The sequence below is a fragment of the Aulonocara stuartgranti genome, assembly GCF_965226115.1.
Source record: "Aulonocara stuartgranti genome assembly, chromosome: 15".
NCBI classification, from domain to species: domain Eukaryota; kingdom Metazoa; phylum Chordata; class Actinopteri; order Cichliformes; family Cichlidae; genus Aulonocara; species Aulonocara stuartgranti.
Window position 1 is genome coordinate 15,427,368 of NC_138951.1, and position 21,914 is coordinate 15,449,281.

Genomic DNA, 21,914 nt, shown 5'->3' on the forward strand with positions numbered 1-21,914 from the left:
ACACTTCTTTTTAATTCCATCTAGTTAATGCAATACTTTTGTTAAGCCTGTTATATGAATGCAAAGAGTCTGCCCTTCAATCATATCTTAATTATTGGATTCAAAATCCGCTGTAGTGGTGTACAGAGGAAAAAAATTTAAAAAGAAAAATTAAGAAGAACCTATGAATACTTGTAGATGCACAGCAGTACCTAGTTCATAGCTTATATAGGACAGTCATTTAAGCACAAATGTCAGTGGTCTTGTGGCTCATCTGTCATGCAGAAGTCACACACTAATTGCATCTAGGCCTATTAATCAGCCTTTTTACCTCCTGGCAAACTGGCTGAGTGTCAATCTAACAAAACAGCATCAATCCAAATGAAATTAAAGCCTCCCGGAAAAGCTAATTAGTATTAGTTAAGGTTAGGTAACCGTGTTTTTGAGCCCTATTACACAAGATTTCATCACTGCACAGTGATCACAGCAAGTCCAGGAAAGGACAGTCATATCTGACCCACCTTCTGCTTAGTCTGGCCTTAGCCGGCTGCACCTTCACACCAGTGGAGGCTGACCAAACAGGTGGTCTGAGACTGTGTGTGAAGCTCCAGAGAATATGAAGTAAACGTTCTAAAAGAGGTTTAATCTGCAGTGTGTTGCTTTCAAACTGCACTGTTGTTTTACTCCTGCTGCAAAATCAACCCATTTCTAAATGAAGAAGTGTGGTAAGAGTAGAAACATTTAAATATTTTTTTTAAAAAATCATAAAATATTAGTCTTTGAAAAAATTCTCATCAATTTTCAATACCTATAATTTAAGCCACATAAAGAATGAATTCAGCACAAGCTCCTCTTAAGTGCTGAGTCAACCTAGTAGTTCAGCTTCACTCTTCTTGAAAATAAAATGTGTATTAATGTGGGATTTACTAATGACATTTCAGTTTTTAAGATTTAAGATTTTATTTTATTTATTTATTTATTTATTGCTGATATTAAGTGCTCAATGGTGTAGACGCGGACAGAGGAGAGGCAAAAAATGATGGAAACATAAATCAGAATTAAATTTGGGTCACATTAACTCAAATGACAGCTAGCTGAAGCTTCCAGTTATTAAAAAAAAAGCCAGCAGATGAGTGCTGGAAGGAGCTAAATGATCTGTGCACATATTGCAGGTGCACTGCTAAATAACAACCCTGCTCAGTAAACGAGGTTATGAAAGGAAATATTCTCAGCTATTAACTGATGAGACTAATAACAAAAAAAACCCCACGGATGATCTGATATCGTCGTGTTGGTGTTGTTCCTGGAACAACATAGTAAATGTTGTTCCAGGATCAATATTGCAAGTGACCAATCACATTGTTGTGACGTTATTCTTTGGCGCGCCAAGCCATTCGTGCATTTATGAAATTCCAGTGTTGCAAGGACAATATCAATTCTGCTTAGCGTTTATTAAAGGGTTAGGGTCAGGGTCAGGGTTCGTTGATCGGCGGACAGAGGCGGTTTCTCGCAGCTCAAGTACAGTTTTTTGTTTTACGGCAGTTTTTCCCGAAGTCGCAGAAGTATGAAGTCACAACATTCTGATTGGTCACTTGCAATGTTGATCCTGGAACAACATTTACTATGTTGATCTGGGAACAACACCAACACAACGATATCAGATCATGCAAAAAGCACACAGATGAAATTGGTAAAATAAGCACAATAAACACTAGTATATGCTCATATAGCTTGCACTGTTGCCATGTTTGCAATGGTGAATGAGTTCCTTCAAAGCCTGCTGGATAAGTGTGGCAGTGATTTTGCTGTCACTGTCAATAAATCCCCTGAAAATACTAAAATCAACAGTAGCTATAAGGAATGGTCTGTTTAGCTGAACTCTGATATAAATTACATTCTGTGCTGCAGAGCTCAGTCTTCATATATGCACACACACGCACACACACACACACACACACACACACACGGTTTAACTGTGGAGATCAGCTGAATACAATGAGGTCATTGTTTGAGATGATAAGTGGGCTGTGGCCATCAGAAGATGGGTACAATGTGGTCATACATAGTAAGATAGACATGGTCAGCAACAATACTCAGGTAGGCAATGGTGTGTAAATGATTCTCAATGTGCCCCAGAAGCTATCTGAACCTCAGTGGGTCATCTGAGTTGCCCACTGAGTTGCTGCCATTTGATTGCTGATTAGGTATTTGCATTATTGAGCAGTTAAAAATGTACATCTAATGAAGTGGCTGGTGAGTGCGCTTTAAACTAAGCACATTCATTACAAAGAGCATACTATCACTTATTTTAAGCCATTCTCAAATACATCATTGCAGTTCTGTAAATGTTCCTATTTTGAAGAAAATGTGCTAAAAGCTTCAGCTTCATTTTGTTGAAAGAAAAAGTTAGAAAAAGTTAGAGACCCATATTTAAAGTCCATGAATCAAAAATGGTAAAAGGTCTGTATTTGTACAGTGCTTTACTTAGTCCCCAAGGACCCCAAAGCACTTTACACTACATTCAGTCATTCACACACTGGTGATGGCAAGCTACATTGTAGCCACAGCTGCCCTGGGGCGCACTGACAGAAGCAAGGCTGTAGGCCTTAAAGCATTAGGCAATGGGTAAAGTGTCTTGCCCAATGACACAGCGACCGAGACTGTTGGAGCCGGGGCTCAAACCGGCAACCTTCCGATTACAAGACGAATTGCCAACTCTTGAGCCACGATTTCACACAGATGTTTGCACATAGATATTTCTGGTCAGAGTCTGACATTAGAAAGCCATTTAAACGAAACGGGAAGCCTTGTTTATGGCTCAAATCAAATCTGACAGCAAGCTATGCACATACACGCATGTTCAGAAGCCAGTTATTTTCCCTGACACAAGTGTGATGAATTATAACCTAATGTCTTGGCCAATGGTGTTATCCTCAAAGTCCATTTTTACAAGTCATTTTAAGTGCTTCCTGTATATAATGTTGCTATTATTGTGCAAAAGCTCAAATTTAGTAGATTACATATTAGATCGAGGCTTCATAACTTCCATTCAAACAGAAGAAGTAGGCGGCTGTGAGATTATTCACTGTTACGCTGTTAAACACATCTAACCTCCTCTCAATCAGGCCCCCCAGTTCTGTTCCTCACCCTTCTGTCAACATCTATCAGCATCCCTTCAATCAGCTGCTGCACTCTCTCCTCAGCAAGTTGTTTCTGAACATGCTGATCCAAGAACAGGTAATGAGGCAAAAGCGAACAATGGGTCACTATGGTGATTGAGCTGCGGGTGGTGAAAAGCCTCCCGTTTTCTAACAACGTGTTCCTCTGATTGACCTGTGGGCAGTCTGTTATAATCTCTGAAAGCTTTGGCTCACCTCACGGCTCAACTGGCACAGCAATATGCTTTCTCTTTCTCTGTCCCTCCTACTAATCCCTCTCTTTTTACCCCCCTACATTCACTTGTCCTAATCGCAGCCTCTCCGAACCAGACTTTTTCCCTCCCTCACCCCCTTCCTATACTTCCATTCAGTTCATCCCTGCAATTCAATTTCATCTGCTATATTAGCACGGGGCAGGAAATCCTTATCTTGCCACAACATGTATATAGGAAATAAATTAAAAGAACATGAAACAACAAGGCCATAAATATGAATAAGGATTAAAGTTGGTAAGCTGTCAAATTTACTCAGCCAAAGTTGGTTTCGCAACAAAGGATTCATATTCATAAAGCCATATGTGCCACGAGAGCTAAATATCAGTCCCTTGGCTGTAATAAACAACGCTGCCTTTTATATTCCGCTTTATCAGATACACAATCAATATGCAAATTATTTTTAGGGAGCTAATTCTGCCAAAAAATACAAAAAAAAACCTCAACATGCTGATCTAAGTCTAGTTTTATCCTGGAACGGGCCCCCTGTCTCTCCACACAGAGTGCCAGGCAGGCTTTTAATGCTCTTCACCACCTCCACTCATATCAGTGTACACACACACACACACACACACACACACACACACACACACACACACACACACACACACACACACACACACACTTGGCTTCTAAATGCCAAATGCCTGCCTAATGAATACAAACACAAATGCACTAACACAAGCCTAATGACATGCAGCCACCTTCTTGTGCATTCCACTGAAACCCACGTTTACACATTCCCTGACAAGCAAGCCAAGGATGCATGTGTCAGACTGTGTGCTTGCCCATATCCACCTCACTGTTAACCTCCTATACTACAGTGTATCGAGAATAATGCTTTTTGACCATTTCTGTTCTTATCTCTGGCTCTTTATCATCCCCCTTTTTACACACTTTACCAATGGCCAAATCGCACCACCTGTGCACTCAGGCCCTGTCCTGCTGTACGTATAGCGTGTTGCTGCCCTGGCCCAACGCCACTGCAGATGGGAGGCACCAGAGAGGAGACGTTACAAGTATGAGCTTTGAAATGGTAAAAAGATCTGTTTATAGTGCAGTGCAGATGAAAGTGAGCTGCAAGGAGATGCACAAGGCCGAGGGGGGGGGGGGGGGGTTGTGGCAGGATGAGGTATATATGGAAGGAAAGAGAGGATAAGAGAGGCTTGTTTCTGCAGCCCGCACACACCTCAGCTAACCTACTGCCACTTGGCACCTGGAAGGATTAACTCTTTCTCTGTTCGTCTCCTCCTTATCTCTCATCCTTGATTACTGCTGTCATATTGCAAAAGGATAAAGAACATGAAAGGTTCAGGTGGAGGTGAAAATGAGATGTATAAAATGCATTGCATGGACATGCAAATCTGAATGTGCAAAGGTCTGTGTTCAGCACAAATCTACATTCCCCGTGTTGTATATGAGCATTAATATGCGTAACAGTGTGTACTCATGTGCATTATGTATCCGTGAAAAGCAAAAAGCAGAACACTGCGGCCCCCTCCTCTTTACTTACACTGCATTGCTATGTTTTTACACTTTTGTTACACTACACTGCCCAGTCTCTCCATGCAGATCACTAAAGCTTCATCTCACTGTGCTGCTTTAGGTAGCCTCAGTCACATGGGCTCTGCTGAGGTATATAACCCTCAGTGAGGTTTAGTGTACATATTGATTTCAGTGAGCCAAAAGCTAAAATATCAGTATCTGTGAAAAAGTTCAAAGTGAGATTTCAAGGTTTCTTTGCTTTACATCTGAACTTTTTTTTTTTGAGATTAAATATTTCATTTGACTCTTTTCTGTGTTCTGTATGTATAGAGAACATTTCACATGAAAAAGTGTTTTAGTTCAACTGAATTTAAACTACGTAAACCTTAAGAAACTCTGAATAAATCCCAACTCACCTGGTCCAGACAGCTGTGCAGGGCTGGGCAGGCGCGGTGACATCAAAGCACAGCTCAGAGCAAACACAGAAGGGAAGCTGGGGGGGAAATAATAACATGAGGAAAAAGCCTGAAAGCGAGAATAAGCAAGTTGTGTGTGGAGAAAACATGAATAATGGATAGCAAGTAGAAGTCATGCAGATGAGAACAAATAGACTCCCAATAAGAGGGGCATTAAAATAGACTATGTGACACACAGCACTGATAAAGACTTTTGTGGTGGCTTGCACATACACACGTATATTAATGTGAACCAAACAGAGGAACAATCTCCTGATGTGTTTGACAGTAATGAGGCAGAGGCAGAGTGCTGGTTTTGAGGAGAAAAGCCTGCAAGCAACAGACAGGCAAGCAGAGCATGTCAAATCACCCTTATGTGGGACAAAATCATTATGTCACCACAGTCTAATCTGGCAGCTTCAAACCTCAATTGGTCTTTTGGCAAAACAAGGGTCAGTGGCAGATGGGCAGAGGCTGGAACTGTGGAGCTAGCTGCCGGCCACACAAATGCACTGACTGAATCTCTAACCTCATTTACACCAGTTTCTGTTTGGCTCCCGGGGGCGCAACCTAAGTTCCAAGCCCAAGTAAATTTAGGCCAGGCCAGAGGAGACTGTAGCATCAACGCCTTTGGTCACTGGAGGGTCGCTTGCAGCTGTCGCAGCATGCACATCAAGCGTTAAAAGTGCACATTTGCTGCAGGACTCAAGACTGTTGAAGGAATGTGAGAGTGAAACAAAAAAGCAGGGAGTGCAGCATCTGTACAGTTACTTTGCTGCAGAGACAGAAATGCAGGCAGAGATAACAACCTGGGGGGAAAGGCCTGTGCTGGAAGAAGAGCCTTTTATTTGGTCCCTTTAATTAAGATGTCATAATTAAGTCTGTGTTTTGGCAATAAATTAAACAACTGTTCAAAGACTAAAACGCTTTCCCCTTCCTTGTGAATATGAATGAAGATGACAGGACAGGACAAAAACGTCTGCAGCCAAGCGGCAAAAAGTCATCAAATGTTTAATTTTCGCAACACGACAACTGCTCCATAAAAAAGACGCATTATCACTACTATTACTCTTATTATTAATACTTGTCTACTGTAAATCTGAGACTTAAGTAGGCTGATTTTATTTAAATACATTTTTAAAAAGACCCTTAATAACATCAAGTCATCATTTCAAAAAGAGACATTTTCTTTTAGTTCCTTTCTATTAAGGTAATCACACCTTTTTATATGCTAGTCAGAATTAACAAATGTCTAATTTACCAGCGAAATGCATTGCTAACTCAAATCAATAGATGTGTTAAGATGTGGGCCTGCATGACTGAACCTAATTTTCAGTGTTAAAGAACTTTTTAATTATAGAAAAGGCAAAAATCATTTCAAGATGTAAGTTGCACAGAATTCTTTTTCTATTCAAAGTTGACAAAGCTGGCAAAGTTCCAAGAGAGTGTGTTATTGAAATCTTAATTGTATGGACATTAAGCCATCAACAATTTTAAAAAAGTGGTCTTGTTTGCAGCTATTTGCAAACTTTTTGGCACATGAGGGGCGCATACCAAAATATCTAGTTACACAGAAACTGCTGCTTTTTGCTGTCTGGCAGAAGAAACTGAAACACCCACATACTTACCTCAGCGAGGCTGAGCCAAGGCTTCTATAAGGGACAACAGATTTATTTTCATCTAGTTCAACAGTGCAGTGCTTTCTGATTAATAATGATACAGATATTTTATTAGTATGTTTACCCTCAAATGCCAGGAACTGTTAGAATGCAACAGTGCGTTTTCTCACTTGTGTACTTAAGTACAATTAAGATGCACTTTACTTAATTGATGCAGCCCTACTTTGTGCTACTTTACATTCTTAATTCACTAATCTTCATAATTTTATACCTTTTGTATACAAGGCACATAACAAGCTAATAAAATATGATACATTAATCTTTTGTTCATGTGTTATGTTCATTTATATATCCGTATTAAATCCTGTTAAAAAAAAAAACAGAACACATCTAAAATGCACATAACCCAAACCATTTACAAACAGGGGTGGAAATCGACAACCACTTTCAGTTAAGACTTCCAAATTGTCAAATCCTCTGGCTTTGTACTTCTCTAACTTTATCTGTCCCTTTCATCAGTGCTGGCATGTCTTACCGACAGTTGCGCATTACAAAACAATGACATCAAATTCATGACGGTTAAGCTTTTACACACTTGAGCCATGAGTTTTTGATTATGATTGGAAACCGTGTTCAGGGATAATAAAACAGCTGTGCTGACAAACTGATCAGAATTATGGAATTTGGCTGTAAGCCTGTTCTTGTTTGCAGTGGCGATAGACAAGTTGATAACGTGGATGAAGTCAGACAGGAGTCTCAGTGGGCTATGATGTTTACAGACAACATTGTGATCTGCAGCGAGAGTAGGGAGCACGTAGAAGAGAAGCTTGAGAGGTGGAGATATGCTCTGGAGAGAAGGGGAATGAAACTCAATAGAAGCAAGAAAAAATACATGTGTGTGAATGAGAAGGAGACAGGTGTAACTGTGAAGATGCAAGGAGTAGATGTAGTGAAGCTGTCACTTGGTGTTCGCTCGCTCTGCGGTAGAGTATCACTTCCTGCTCAAAGGAACAGGAAGTGAACAGTGGTGTTTCTGAGTAGCTTATTTGCTTAGCAATATAATTAACAACTTTTAAATACATTCTTTTTCATAGTATAATCTTCACGTGCTTCATCCGAAGCACACTTTCTGTGTACTCACTACCTAATTTATAGCCAAAGTATTCACTCACTGTCTCTGTACTGTTTTGCTAGCTTAGCTTAGCTCGTAGCCGACTCGTTAACACCATGGCTACTTCACCTGTCCCTCCTGCACTTTCTTGCTCATTGTGTCAGATGTTTAGTTACTCCTCGGCCTCCTTTAGCAATAAGGATATCTGTAACAAATGTAGCATATTTGCAGCTCTGGAGGCCAGGATTACTGAATTGGAGACTCGGCTTCGCACCCTTCATTCACCCATAGCTAGCCAGGCCCCTGTAGCTGGTGCAGCCGAAGATAGCGTAGGCCCCGCTAGCTGTTCCCCGGCAGACCCCAAGCAGCTGGGGAAAGAGAGCGGCTGGGTGACGGTGAGGAGGAAGCATAGTCCTAAACAGAAGCTCCAGGTACACCACCAACCCGTTCATGTGTCTAACCGTTTTTCCCCACTCGGCGACACACCCGCCGGGGGTCAACCTCTGGTAATTGGTGATTCTGTTCTCAGACATGTGAAGCTAGAGACACCGGCAACCATAGTCAATTGTCTTCCAGGGGCCAGAGCAGGCGACACTGAAGGAAATTTAAAACTGCTGGCTAAGGGTAAACGTAAATTCAGTAAAATCATAATTCACGTCGGCAGTAATGACACCCGGTTACGCCAATCGGAGGTCACTAAAATCAATATTGAATCGGTGTGCAACTTTGCCAAAACAATGTCGGACTCTGTAGTTTTCTCTGGTCCCCTCCCCAATCAGACCAGGAGTGACATGTTTAGCCGCATGTTCTCCTTAAATTGCTGGCTGTCTGAGTGGTGTCCCAGAAACGATGTGGGCTTCATAGATAATTGGCAAACCTTCTGGAGGAAACCTGGTCTTGTTAGGAGAGACGGCATCCATCCCACTTTGGATGGAGCAGCTCTCATTTCTAGAAATATGGACAAATTTATTAAACCCCCCAAAATATGACTATCCAGAGTTGGGACCAGGAAGCAGAGTTGCAGTCTTACACGCCTCTCTGCAGCTTCTCTCCTCCTGCTACCCCCCCCCCCCAAAAAAACCCATCTCCATAGAGACTGTGTCAGCTTCCAAAAAGACAAAAAACAAACTAAAAACCAGCAACAAACAACTTAAACATAAACAATTACAAAGAAAGAACAATACAGTATCCACATCTGAACCAAACAGTGAAATGTGGATTATTAAATATTAGGTCTCTCTCCTCCAAGTCTCTGTTAGTACATGACTTAATAATTGATCAACAAATTGATTTACTCTGCCTTACAGAAACCTGGTTGCAGCAGGATGATTATGTTAGTTTAAATGAATCAACACCCCCGAGTCATTCTAACTACCAGAAATCTCGAAGCACAGGCCGAGGGGGCGGTGTGGCAGCAATTTTTCACACCAGCCTATTAATTAATGAAAGACCAAGACAGACTTTTAATTCATTTGAAAGCCTGATGCTTAACATTGTCCACCCCAGCTGTGAAACTCAGAAACCAGTCTTACTTGTTATCATCTATCGTCCACCTGGGCCTTACACAGAGTTTCTGTCTGATTTCTCAGACTTTATATCTAATTTAGTTCTGAGCTCAGATAAAATAATTATTGTGGGTGATTTTAACATCCATGTAGATGCTAAAAATGACAGCCTCAACATGGCATTTAATCTGTTATTAGACTCAATTGGTTTCTCTCAAAATGTAAAAGAACCCACCCACCACTTTAATCACACTCTAGATCTTGTTTTAACATATGGCAAAGAAACTGAACATTTAACAGTGTTTCCTGAAAACCCTCTCCTGTCTGATCATTTCCTGATAACATTTACATTTACAATAATTGATTACACAGCGGTGGAGAGTAGACTTTATCAAAGTAGATGTCTTTCTGAAAGCGCTGTAACTAAGTTTAAGAATATAATCCACCCACTGTTATCATCTTCAATGCCCTGTACCAACATAGAGCAGAGCAGCTATCTGAACGCTACTCCAACAGAGGTCGATTATCTTGTTAATAATTTCACCTCCTCACTACGTACGACTCTGGATACTGTAGCTCCTGTGAAAACTAAGGTCTCTAATCAGAAGTACCTGACTCCATGGTATAATTCTCAAACACGTACCCTAAAGCAGATGACTCGTAATCTGGAGAGGAAATGGCATGTCACAAATTTAGAGGATCATCATTTAGCCTGGAGAAATAGACGGTAAAGAATTTATTGGCAGTGTTACACTATATTGCACAAAAGTATTCACTCATCCAGCCAAATCAATAAATTCAGGTGTTCCAATCACTTCCATGGCCACAGGTGTATAAAACCAAGCACATAGGCATGGAATGGGTCGGTCTCAGGAGCTCAGTGAATTCCAGTGTGGTACTGTGATCGGATGACAGCTGTGCAACAAGTCCAGTCATAAAATTTCCTCTTTACTAAATATTTCAAGTCAACTGTTAATTGTATTGTAACAAAGTGGAAGTGATTGAAAAAACAGCCACAAAGTGACAGGCCAAGTAAAATGACAGAGCAGGATCAATGGATGCTGAAGCACATAGTGCGCAGAGGTCACCAACTTTCTGCAGGGTCAATCACTACACACCTCCAAACTTCAGATTAGCTCAAGAACAGCGCTTCATGGATTGGGTTTCCATGGCCGAGCAGCTGCATCCAAGCCTTACATTGCCAAGCGCAATGCAAGGTGTCAGATGCAGTGGTGTAAAGCATGCAGGGTAGACGTGTTCTCTGGAGTGATTTATTATGCTTCTCCATAGGGCAATCAGATGGATGGGTCTGGGTTTGGCAGTTGCCAAAGAACCTATTTGTCTGACTGCATTTTGCCAAGTGTAAAGTTTGGTGGGGTTTTTTCAGTGTTTGTTCTCTGTCCTGTAGTTCCAGTAAAAAAAACTCTTAAAGCTTCAGCACACCAAGACATTTTGGACAATTTCATTATCCCAACTTTGTACGAACAATTTGAGAATGGACCCGTCCTGTTCCACCATGACTGTGCACAAAGCAAGTCCTGACCTCAACCCGGCAGAACACCCTTGGGATGAATTAGAGCAGAAACTGTGAGCCAGGCCTTCTCATCCAACATAAGTGTCTGACCTCACAAATGTGCTTCTAAAACAATGGTCAAACGTTCCCACAAACACACTCCTGAACCTTGCAGAAAGCCTTCCCAGAAGAATTGAAGCTGTTATAGCTGCAAAAGGATGGGCTGCCGTCATATAAAACCCTATGGATGAAAAATGGGATGCCATTCAAGTTCAGATTTGAGCATTCTAGTGTATCAGCGCCATCTATACAATAAAAATAAAAACCAAAGTAAAAACCCACAAGCATCATGTTGCTCATGATAATGAAAAACTGAAGGTTCTGCTATGTTATAGTACATAAACTAGGTGAATTTTGCTCAACCACAGTTACAGCAAAAGGGTTCACACAATGAAGCATTTGTTATAATAGTCCAATGTGCTAATAATATCATTTTCAAAGGGAGACAATTTTCTATATTGTTGCAGATAACTGATTATTTTTTCACTGTTGTTAGATACATTGTTATTATTAAAGTATAGATTAGAGGTGCAAACAAAGGCAATACTTTGAGCGGTTTTAATAAATACTCCTTTCAACAGCTTTCTTTAGAGGCTCTATTTTGTTCCTTACCGCATTCAGCTGCAATAATAGGAAGAATTGTCAGTGCCAGTTCTTTTGTAAGGATCACATTCAGTCACTAATCACAAATACAACACTGATCTAGTCTAAAGAGACTGCTACAACTCTGCTGCTACCTGCTACAACTCTATCAAACACAGGGCACTACATTGTGGCCATTGTGTCTCCTGCTTTATTTGTATTTTGATGTGGAAATGAGATTGGCCAACCTTACAGTGGTACAGACATTCTAATCTTTACTGTAATTTTAATGTATTATAAAGTCTACACCCACAGTTTTAGTGGTTATTTGTACACTTCTCTGTAAAAACAAGACATCCCAGATAATACTGTATTGTGTTTTAAAAAATGTGTATTTGTACTCCATATCGCCATGATAATTATAGCAGTCCGTGATGACTAATTGGTGCTAAAGGAGACTATAATGGGATTCTGTAGGAGTGTATATAATGTTCTGAACTTATTTGCATACAAAAAGGCCCTGGTGGATTTTTAAAGTGCTGTGATCCGACTGTGGCTTTCTTTGAGGGACTGCTAAGTAAAGAATAGCTATTTGTATCAAATGAGTATCTGCGGCACTTGAAATTCTTCTGCAGTCACACAGGTAGCTCCAGTCAGCGGCCTTTATAGTACTATGACCCGTATGATGAAACCAAGCATTACACAGTCAACTACCCCTCCTTAGCAGCTGGTTTACAATCTTTCCCACACCCCACAAAACACGAGGAAAACAACATTACATAACGCTGAAGTTGGAGCTAGAGTCGACTCAACTGTCGAATGAGGGGGTGGTGGGGTATCCTCAATATTTAACACACCTCATCCTACATTCACTTTGACTTGGGCCGAGGAATAACCTTCTGATCTCATCCATCAAAGGTTACTCAGCCAGTCACCTCACATCTCCCTTTATACCCGAGTCTAATCGGCACTGATTGGCTTATGAAAACCCTAATCACTGAAAATTACTTTCAGTGTGATGCCGGTATGTGTGAGTTCTGAATAACTTTAAAATGACGAGTGACTCCAGGAGGGTTTTTCTGTGCCTACTTGATTTTAAGTAGCTGTGCACAGTCACTCTATGGATGTGGTTTTGAAAACTAATGAGACAGAGCAGAAAGCTCTCCTCCACAAAGATGGGGACAGCCAAATCCCTGATGAAAAAACATTACAATGTTCTTGTTGCAAACCTCACAAGCACGGCCTATATACTGTGTATGACACCTCAATCTGGACTTTAGTTGTTCTTGAAGGCATTTTTATCCATACGCCAACTATACTATGTCCGTGTAAACTGATATGGAGTTAGTGACCTTATTCTTTTTAACAGTTTTAGTGCCTCATATTAGCCTTGTCAACTCAGTGGAGAGGACTCATATAAAGGTTTGGACCCAGGCAATCTCATTCCAAGTCTGATATTGCTAAAGGACAACCGCTAATGCATCCAACTAACTCGGCTGTGAACTCATCATTTTATCTGAAGGTATTATGTAATATACTTCATGTTTCATCTGTCTCATACCGTTGTCTGCTATTAAAGAGTTATTTCAGTGACTAAATCATGGTTACAGTTTTTCTCAAATGTTAAAACACAAAAGCCAATCCTGTAACCCAAATGACCAGTAGTCTAAACACATTTACTAAATGTAGCCACCATATACCAGTACCATAAACACATGTCACATGAAGACACAATTCACAAAACACAACCCTCTGTACTCATAAATCTAAACACATTTTTCCTTGCCAAAACACATGTTGCAAAACAACTCTGCACATATTCTCAAATGAAAGCTCATGTGATGCAAAATGCTTGCCACAGTCACCAATCTGTGAACACAGGGAACACACTTGGCGTCAGTCACTACACACAACGACTCAAAATTGAAGACACCTGTTGCTAATGATGTGACCCCACCTATGAAAGCATAGTTTGGTGAAGATGCCAAACAATCACAATGGATGAAGGCATTCGAGCGTGCGGAAGGAGAAGAGCTGCAGGCCAAAGAGGAAGAGGGGTTGAGATCAGAGGAGGAAGAGGTGAAGGCCTAAGAAGAAGAGGAGTTCGGAGTAGAGGAGGAAGACAAGGAGGCCAACAAGAGAGAGGAGAAGGTCCAGGTGGGAGAAGAAGACAACCTCGCACCATCATAACAGATGATATGCGAGCAACAGTAATTGATCATGTCATTGTCCATAGCATGACAATGGCTGAAGCGGGACGAAGAGTACATCCAAACCTGAGTAGGTCCACCGTGGCCACCATTATCAAGGCATTTAGACAACAACAGGTATAGTACGCTATTGCTTTCTTTGTCACACTACAGTTTTACAGGCCTGTGAAAGTGGTCTGTTACCTTACATGTAGTTTTACATATAAATCAGTCAATTGACAACACATGTTTCTTTCTTTAGAGCTGAAAGAATGCCACATAGAGGTGGGAGGGTTGCCATATTCACAGCGGCACAAGAAACCCTCATTGCAGATATGGTCCGTGAGAACAACTGCATTAGACTCCGAGAGATCAGAGACAAAGTCATTGCAGATAATGTAAACTTTGAGAACATTGATGCTGTCAGCGTGTCCACAATAGACCGAGTTCTCCGGCGCCAACAGATGAGGATGAAACAGGTCTACAGGGTTCCCTTTGAGCGCAATTCTGCGCGACACATAGGACAACGTTACGAGTATGTGCAAGTACGTATACATCCATGTCCACAGTACAGTTAGTGGACATACTGTGTTGCTTAGTGGCCTACATTACTTCTGGACTACCTGTGCTACCTGATTGACCGTTCTGAACACCTGTACGCTTTCCCATGTTCACAGAGGATAATGCAGTTGGACGCGATGGCCAGACCCCATGAGTACCTCTTCCTGAATGAGGCTGGCTTCAACCTCCAGAAACGAAGGCGAAGAGGCCGTAACATCATTGGCCAGAGAGCCATCACTGAGGTTCCTGGCCAACGGGGGGGTAATATTACTCTTTGTGCAGCTATGGGTACGGAGGGGCTTGTCCACCGGCATGCTGTCCTTGGGTCTTACAACACCCAACGTCTCCTCACCTTCCTAGAGGAGCTAAAAGACATCCTCCTGGACCGTCAACAACACCATCCTAGGCTAGCACATCACATGTATGTGATCATTTGGGACAACGTCCGCTTCCACAAGACACACCAAATCAGAGAGTGGTTCACCACAAACAGTGACCACTTTTTAAACGTCTGTCTGCCACCCTACTCCCCTTTCCTGAACCCTATAGAGGAGTTCTTCTCATCATGGAGATGGAAGGTGTATGACAGACAGCCATACACAAGAGAGAACCTCGTACGGGCAATGGAGCTGGCCTGTGCTGACATCCCAGTGGAGGCCTTCCAGGGATGGATTCGCCATTCCAGGGCGTTTTTCCCGCGGTGCCTAGCAAGGGACAATATAGCCTGTGATGTGGATGAGGTGATGTGGCCCAATGCAGCTCGGCGACATGATGCCGCACAGTGACTGTGTGTAATACTGTAAAATGACCGTGTAGACAATAAAAAAGACTTCACACCCTGATCATGTTTCCGAGAGTACTGTTGTGTGCGATAGATTCTGTTTTTGCATTGAGTTGTGTTACAGTAGTGTACGTACATGCAGGATGTTTTTATAGATTTATAGTCTTCATGTGAAACTCACAAATCTAAATGCCTAATCCTCTGCAGGGTTCTATGACGATCCGTTACTGTACAGTTTATAAAAATATGCATTGGCAGTTATGAACCAAAGAACCTTCTCACAAATTGAGCATTGTGTTTTCAATTGTTTTGCTGTAGTGTGTAATGCTGTGTATAGTGTTTACAGTTTTGACAGCTTCGAGCTGCTCTCTTGGTGTGGGAGTTTGAGTTTTGCAGTGGGAAGGTGTGGTTGTGTTTATGTAGCTTTAGAGAAGGGTGTTGTGTTTGGACATTGGGGGACCTGGTGGTAACGTTTGTGACATGTGTTTTAGCATTTGAGAAAAACTGTAACATTTTCACCTGCATGGCTCAGTGGATAGCAAATTTAGCTTGTCAACCACTGTGACTCAGATGTGTTCTTTTCTTTTTAGCAAACAATCATGGACCCCAGAGGATGGGAAACCTCATGATGTTTTATCTTAACACCACTTTGTGTTTGACCTTTGTAGTTTTTGGTTAATTGCTGTAAAATTTTGGGGAGATATCCACGGATCCCAGTGGATCTTAATGGCTTTGATCCTTCTCGGTCTGGATCATAGTTTCTACTTAATCAGTGAAACACAGCAACATACATGGGAAGGGTGAGCAGATAGTCATGGTTCCCAGAAAATCCAGAAAATGCATCCTAATAACTCTGGTAATTAGCTGGCAGCAACACAGTGCATTTAGGCATGCAGACACGGCATGTGACCTGCTAAAGATCACACTGAGCATCAGCATGGGACATAAAGGTGATTTAAGTGACTCGAACGTGGCTGGTCTCAGTAATTCAGAAACTGTTGATCTACTGGGATTTTCCCACACAAGCATTTCTAGGCTTTACAGAGAATGACCTGAAACCGAGAAAAAGATCCAGTGAGCACCGGTTCTCTCACCGGTGAAAATACCTTGTCAATATCAAATGTCAGCAGGGAATGTCCAGACTAGTTTGAGCTGATAGGAAGGTAAAAGTCACTCAAAGAGAATTTTACAGCCAAGGTTTGCAGACGAGCATCCCCAATGAGACATGGAATCGTGAAGCAGATGGGCAGCAGAAGACCATGTCGAGTAGCAAAGTGTAGTTCAATTGAGGTGAAAGACAAAAAGCAAACTGTGCTGACTGCAAACTGATGCAAAAACTAGACGACAAAAAAAAGAAAAAGAAAAGAAAGGGACAAATCTTGAAGAGATACAATAAAACTAGCTGAAAAACGCCAGATGCCAAGCTGAAACGCTTGGCATCTGGGTTGAATAAAGACGATCGGGCACTGAACCAAAGAGAAACAGGGGAGGTGACTGATTAGATGACTAAACAAAGGCAATACTAATTGGGGTGGGGAAAGTAATCAAAAGGCAGACAAAGAAAGTAAGTATGAAAACAGGGGCACAAGAAGAAGGGAACAGAGTAATCTGGGAAATGACAAACGGAGAGACACAGATAAGAAAACAGGAGGCGAGTGGAAAGAGAAAACATAAGGGAAGAGAACTAGGAAATAAAGCATGATCTTAGATCAACTAGAACCCGAATCCAGGACACACTTAATGTGAATAATATTAGTCTTTTACTTTCACTCCACACAGAAGGCTTTTTGACTTCACATACTGCAGATAATGAAACACGCTGACTTGATGAGTGTCTGTGTCCTAGCAGTGACCGCATTTTATCGGTGCTCCCAAAAAGACTTTGCCAGTTTATAGTCACACAAATCTCAATTATACTTGTAACACTAATTCTTATAATACTGTTATTCAGACACCTGCTGCCATACCTATTCTAATTGAACCCTCCCTCAATTCCCCCCTTTCCGGTGTTGATGTGCTACTAAAATTTCCTGCAGAAAAACTGTAACACTTTTAAATAAAAAGGGGGCAAACACACTAAATGACAGGACAGGAGGGGCCCGAAACAGATGGCTGTTCCCTCTACATAAATAAATTGACCATAAATTCAATTCATTTCTCCCTGGTGTGTGTGTGTGTGTGTGTGTGTGTGTGTGTGTGTGTGTGTGTGTGTGTAAGAGAGAGAGAGAGAGACTTAGAGAGCTTATAAGCAGGAGGAGACTTTTTCTTTTTGTGCACAGTCGCACTGAATTAGATCGAATTGAACGTTTCTTTATCACATCACGACCAATGAGGCTAATTCCAAATGATTTTCTGTTTAAGAATTGGCAGTAATGTCTATTGTAAGCTATACAATACTGGGATACTGGTTTCCTACTTGTCACTCCAACATATTAGAACTGAACAGTGATTGATAGAGCAAGGAGAATAGGAGAGAGAGAGAGAGAGAGAGAGAGAGAGAGAGAGAGAGAGAGAGGTGGTTAAGCCTATCCGGAGGAAGAAGCAACTAGCCAAGAAGCCTCAGCAGTTACACTTGCCAAAACGGTTCCATTTAGCCAGCAGGCTACACTTGCAGCATTCACCGTTTAAATGTGAATGAACAATTTTGCATACGTGTTCGAGCCACAGTCGCTCCGCGTCTCTTCCTGTCTGCGCTGTGCTGGAGAGGCAGCTGGGAATAGGATTTTCTTTAACATAACTTAACGGCGGCAGCAGTTGTTGGACCGGCGTTTTTCTTTTTTCTTTTTTCCCCGGCGCCTCCTCGCAGCGGATTTACAAAGCCTCTCCGGAACCCGCAATGAAATTCAGCACCCTGGACAGAGACTAAGCGTTTCAGCACCCGGGGCAGCGATTCACCGTCCAGTGGAGGTAAGCCAGCAGGAGTTAGCAGAAGCCCTTCTGCCTTGTATCTTCACGGTGGTGACGGGAAAGAGCAGGTTATTAAAAGGAGACCAAATGACTCCTGAACGTGCTATCACTTGTCTCAGCGCTGCTTCGGAGCGGGATGTGCGCACATGCCAGACATTGAAACGGTGATGCTGAGAGGTTGAAATCACAGAAAGCACAGTTTCCTCGCTAGTAAGTTTAAAAAAGATTGGTAGGTGTAAAGCTTTCCCAGTTCTGCCACTTTCCCTCGTTCTTGTTCAGACTCTTTTTGGGGGGCTTATTTTAGGCGCTCCTTTAAAGGAATTCGTGCTGTGTGTGTGTGTGTGTGTGTGTGTGTGTGTGTGTGTCGGGGGGGGGCTAAAGTAATTGCCAAGCATTACTTGTTTCTACAGCTATTTGAATGATTAGATTTGTCGCCATGCTTCGATAAGCAGGGGGCTTCCGTCCCCCCCTCACCCCCTCAGGTTTCCATCGTGCCCGGGCGGCAGCGGCTCGTGCCTCCGGTCTGCGCGGAAAATCAGTCCATCCGTGTTCAGAGGCCCCCAACAGCCTCCGTACCCAACACACACACACACATAGACGTTCACACCGCCCCCACAGCACGCGACTGTTAATCCTTACGACCCCTGTGCTTTCCCACCTCATCGATATTTGAGCCTTTCTATTTGATAATGGGCACAAGAAAGAAAGGTGCTCCTCCCTTTTAGCACACACGCATTTACTTCAATATTTCTTTCTTTTTCGGAGAGAACAAGCCTCGGTTTCAATTTCTCGCCTCATTTCTGAGTTTTTAAAGCCACCAGCCGTGGCTTTAACCAGATGACTCCAAAGGTTAATCTTGCAGGTGTAACCACTGTGAAGCTTCAGATGATTAAAGTGTGTGTTAGGCCGTATAGTTATAGGTGTGTGATAACCAGTTCCTTTAGCTACCAGTCAGAACTATAGTTTGGTAATTATTGGAGTGTATATAAGAGGACAAAATCAGTCCACGAGCTCAAACTGTAAACCTTTGAAGTTTGAATACATGCTGTTTTCCTGTTATTGTATGTCATGTAACAGTAAGATGTTATTTGGGGGGTGGACTGTGTGTGGAGCTGAGACTAAAAGGCCTTTTTCATAAACTTTCTTACGCCTCATAGATTAAAACAATGAGCATATTAATCATTAACCCACTCATGAATAAAACCCACAGGTCTTGTGTCAAGTGATAGCAAATATTGTCACATTAAAGGTTTTCTCTTTTTTTTTAATACCCATTTAATCTAAGCAGCACATTAGCCATTGCTGGGATTAACCACGTGACCTTTTGGTTTCCAGACTGGTGCTTAAACTTGATGTGACCACCCAGCTTGTTCACTCCATGCATTGCTTGATCTGTCGGCTGCAGCTCTTTTGCACGAAGAAATTAGCTTTCAAAATGTGAAAGAAGAAAAATGCCAGTGTCAGGGCTGCTTTGAATAAGAGGTGACCCCTGTGGTTTTTGGTGGCTTTTTTTTTTTTTTTTTTTTTGCCTGTGGCACTCCAACAGGCTCTGATAGCCCTTCAGACACACTCTCACACACATGCATACGCTCTAACTGTGTGTAAACTCACAGTGATGTAAGCCTCAGTTTTTAAAGCCTTGATTTTAATGATGTTCATTAGGATTTTGATTACACTGAATGTGTGATAACTCTCGGCACTGCGTTAAGTGTGTCTGATATGTCGGCTCAGACTCTGAGTGACAAGAATTAAGTGGGAGGAAGCAAGAAGTGTGAATCACAGCGGAGATGTTGCCACGGGGCTCCACTCCTGTGTCCTTGAAAGAAAGAAAGCATATATTGATATGCCAGTGTTGCCTCTGGGTTATTAAGCTCTGGGCACCACTGTATAGAAATTGCTGCTCTATATCATTGGGATGAACTAAATGCAAATTAATCTTTCATGCTCAATTTATTATCCAATAAACAGACCATGAATTTGAATTTTAATAGTGGCCCTACAGAGGGCACACCCCAGAATTGCCTTTTACCTCTCTGTAAACTGCATTTATTTTGTGAAAATTGCAGTGGCTGCAGTGAACATGAGATGCTCTGAGTTCAGGGCAGTTGTCCTGAGGCATTTCATTTTCTTGTACCATGAAAGCAGTGCCAGTTTAACATTCATTTCCCACCTAGAGGGTTACTTCTCAACTGGGGTTGTTCACACTGTCTCAAACCATGCCTCATTGAGAAACATGGCACGGCACAACCACAGCCTTAGGGTCAGCAGTTGGGAGTTCACACTGGCATCCACAACACAGCTTGTTGATGGGCTTTGCTTTAGATTTTTCTTCTTTTTTTCTTTTTTTGCATTACATAGATTGCAGAACCGCGTTGTTTTTCATGAGTATGCATTTTACATGCTCATTGCACAGTGGATCATGTTTCTGCATGCCCGGAATTCCATTTGTGGAGTCTCTTAAAATTCAGGCCTTTGCTAGAAATGCAATTAGATCCCATATTGCTATAAATACACGATGGGCCGATCTGAAGGCCACCGAACAGGCAGAGGCAGTGAACACCCACTCACCCTCCTCACTCCACATCACTCCCCCTTCCTAATCGAAATCCTCTCCCCCTCACCCCGCCACATGGTGAGTTGTGGGCAATTTGAATGGTCAGCAGAAGACAGTCAGGAAGCAATGGCTGTCACACAGAATACTGGGCCACAGTGAGCCTCATCAGTATAAAATCTACATGTCTGCAGAAGTGTGGTTATTCCCTCCTAGGTGTGTTTCTTTTGGTCCTGTTGCAGAGATAGAAACTGGATTCATGAGAGTGCTCTGTCTTTCCTGTGCTAGGCTCTACTGGGCAAAGCGTGCTACGCTAAACTGTGTGGTTCTGTGTTGTGCCTTGCTTTGCTGTGCTCAGTGTCGTTAGCCGAAACACAGCTGCTATTGCATCTGATGCAGTGAGCACACAGCTCGTCTCACCGGTTCCCTGCCACTGGTTTTGCACTCATGTATTGCTATGCTTCGGAGGGCTATAATCTCACTGACATAATGGCACCCACTCCAATCAATAGCCAAATGGCACAGTGAATCGATAGCTACAATACTGTACAATAACGTGGCCTGGGAGAGACAGAGGAGAAAAGCAGCATGCAGCCATCGTGTTTAACTCTGAAAAACCCTTTGAATATATACTCCTTAACCCCTGGAGGGTCTTAGAAAAATGCATACACTATCGGTCTTAGAGCCACAAATCGACCCAAGACTCTCCAGGGGTTAATTATGGATCAAAAATACCAGCCTTGTTAACAATCCATGCATTATGGATTGCTGCATGACCTACGCTAATATAAGCACAGCAGTTGGAAAAATACTGGCACCACTTTCCAGGCTTGCTTTCCTCACTCTCTAATCACCACATCCCACACACAAACAGCACAAAACTGGAGCCTGAACTACTGTAAAATATAGAAGTTTGCATAGTGCACAGAGGAAAGTCCTGAGTAAATATTCATCATTTGTCGTACTTGGAAGCTTTTTTTTTTTCAGATTTTCTTGAAAACACAAACCAGTGGGTGTCAATATTAGGCAAGGGGAAAGCATTCACACATTTAGCCTTTTCAATTAACAGTTGTTGGTTTTCCCTGAGGACCCAGAAAATTCATTTGGTTTTTAAGTATTAGTCAAGCTTTTATCTAAACCTAGCTTAAAGAACTGTGCGATGGGGGGAGTATGGAGTATATTCAGA

The 21,914-nt window shown here is 42.1% G+C and overlaps 2 protein-coding genes and 1 long non-coding RNA gene across 4 annotated transcripts in view; 2 read left to right on the plus strand and 1 right to left on the minus strand.

The window, feature by feature from the left end:
- Window positions 1-5,338: 5,338 nt before the first annotated feature.
- The window catches only part of LOC309689703, a 32,531-nt gene continuing 15,955 nt past the window's right edge, over window positions 5,339-21,914 (minus strand). Inside the window, exon 3 of the long non-coding RNA XR_014271504.1 lies at window positions 5,339-5,387. This is a non-coding gene — a long non-coding RNA (uncharacterized lncRNA). The remainder of the gene's footprint in view (window positions 5,388-21,914) is intronic.
- On the plus strand, window positions 14,073-15,773 carry LOC309689804 (uncharacterized protein). Its single transcript, XM_082506465.1, has 2 exons — window positions 14,073-14,473; window positions 14,606-15,773. Exons 1-2 carry the CDS (start codon window positions 14,201-14,203, stop codon window positions 15,272-15,274), a joined length of 942 nt encoding a protein of 313 aa, XP_082362591.1. The 5' UTR covers window positions 14,073-14,200; the 3' UTR covers window positions 15,275-15,773.
- The window catches only part of tmem121ab (transmembrane protein 121Ab), a 49,340-nt gene continuing 45,236 nt past the window's right edge, over window positions 17,811-21,914 (plus strand). Inside the window, exon 1 of one of the 2 annotated variants that reach the window (XM_082506318.1) lies at window positions 17,811-18,177. The gene's annotated coding sequence lies outside the window, so the exon portion shown is untranslated. Of the gene's footprint in view, window positions 18,178-18,295; window positions 18,342-21,914 lie in introns of those variants that run through there. The other variant, XM_082506320.1, reaches the window with a different exon arrangement.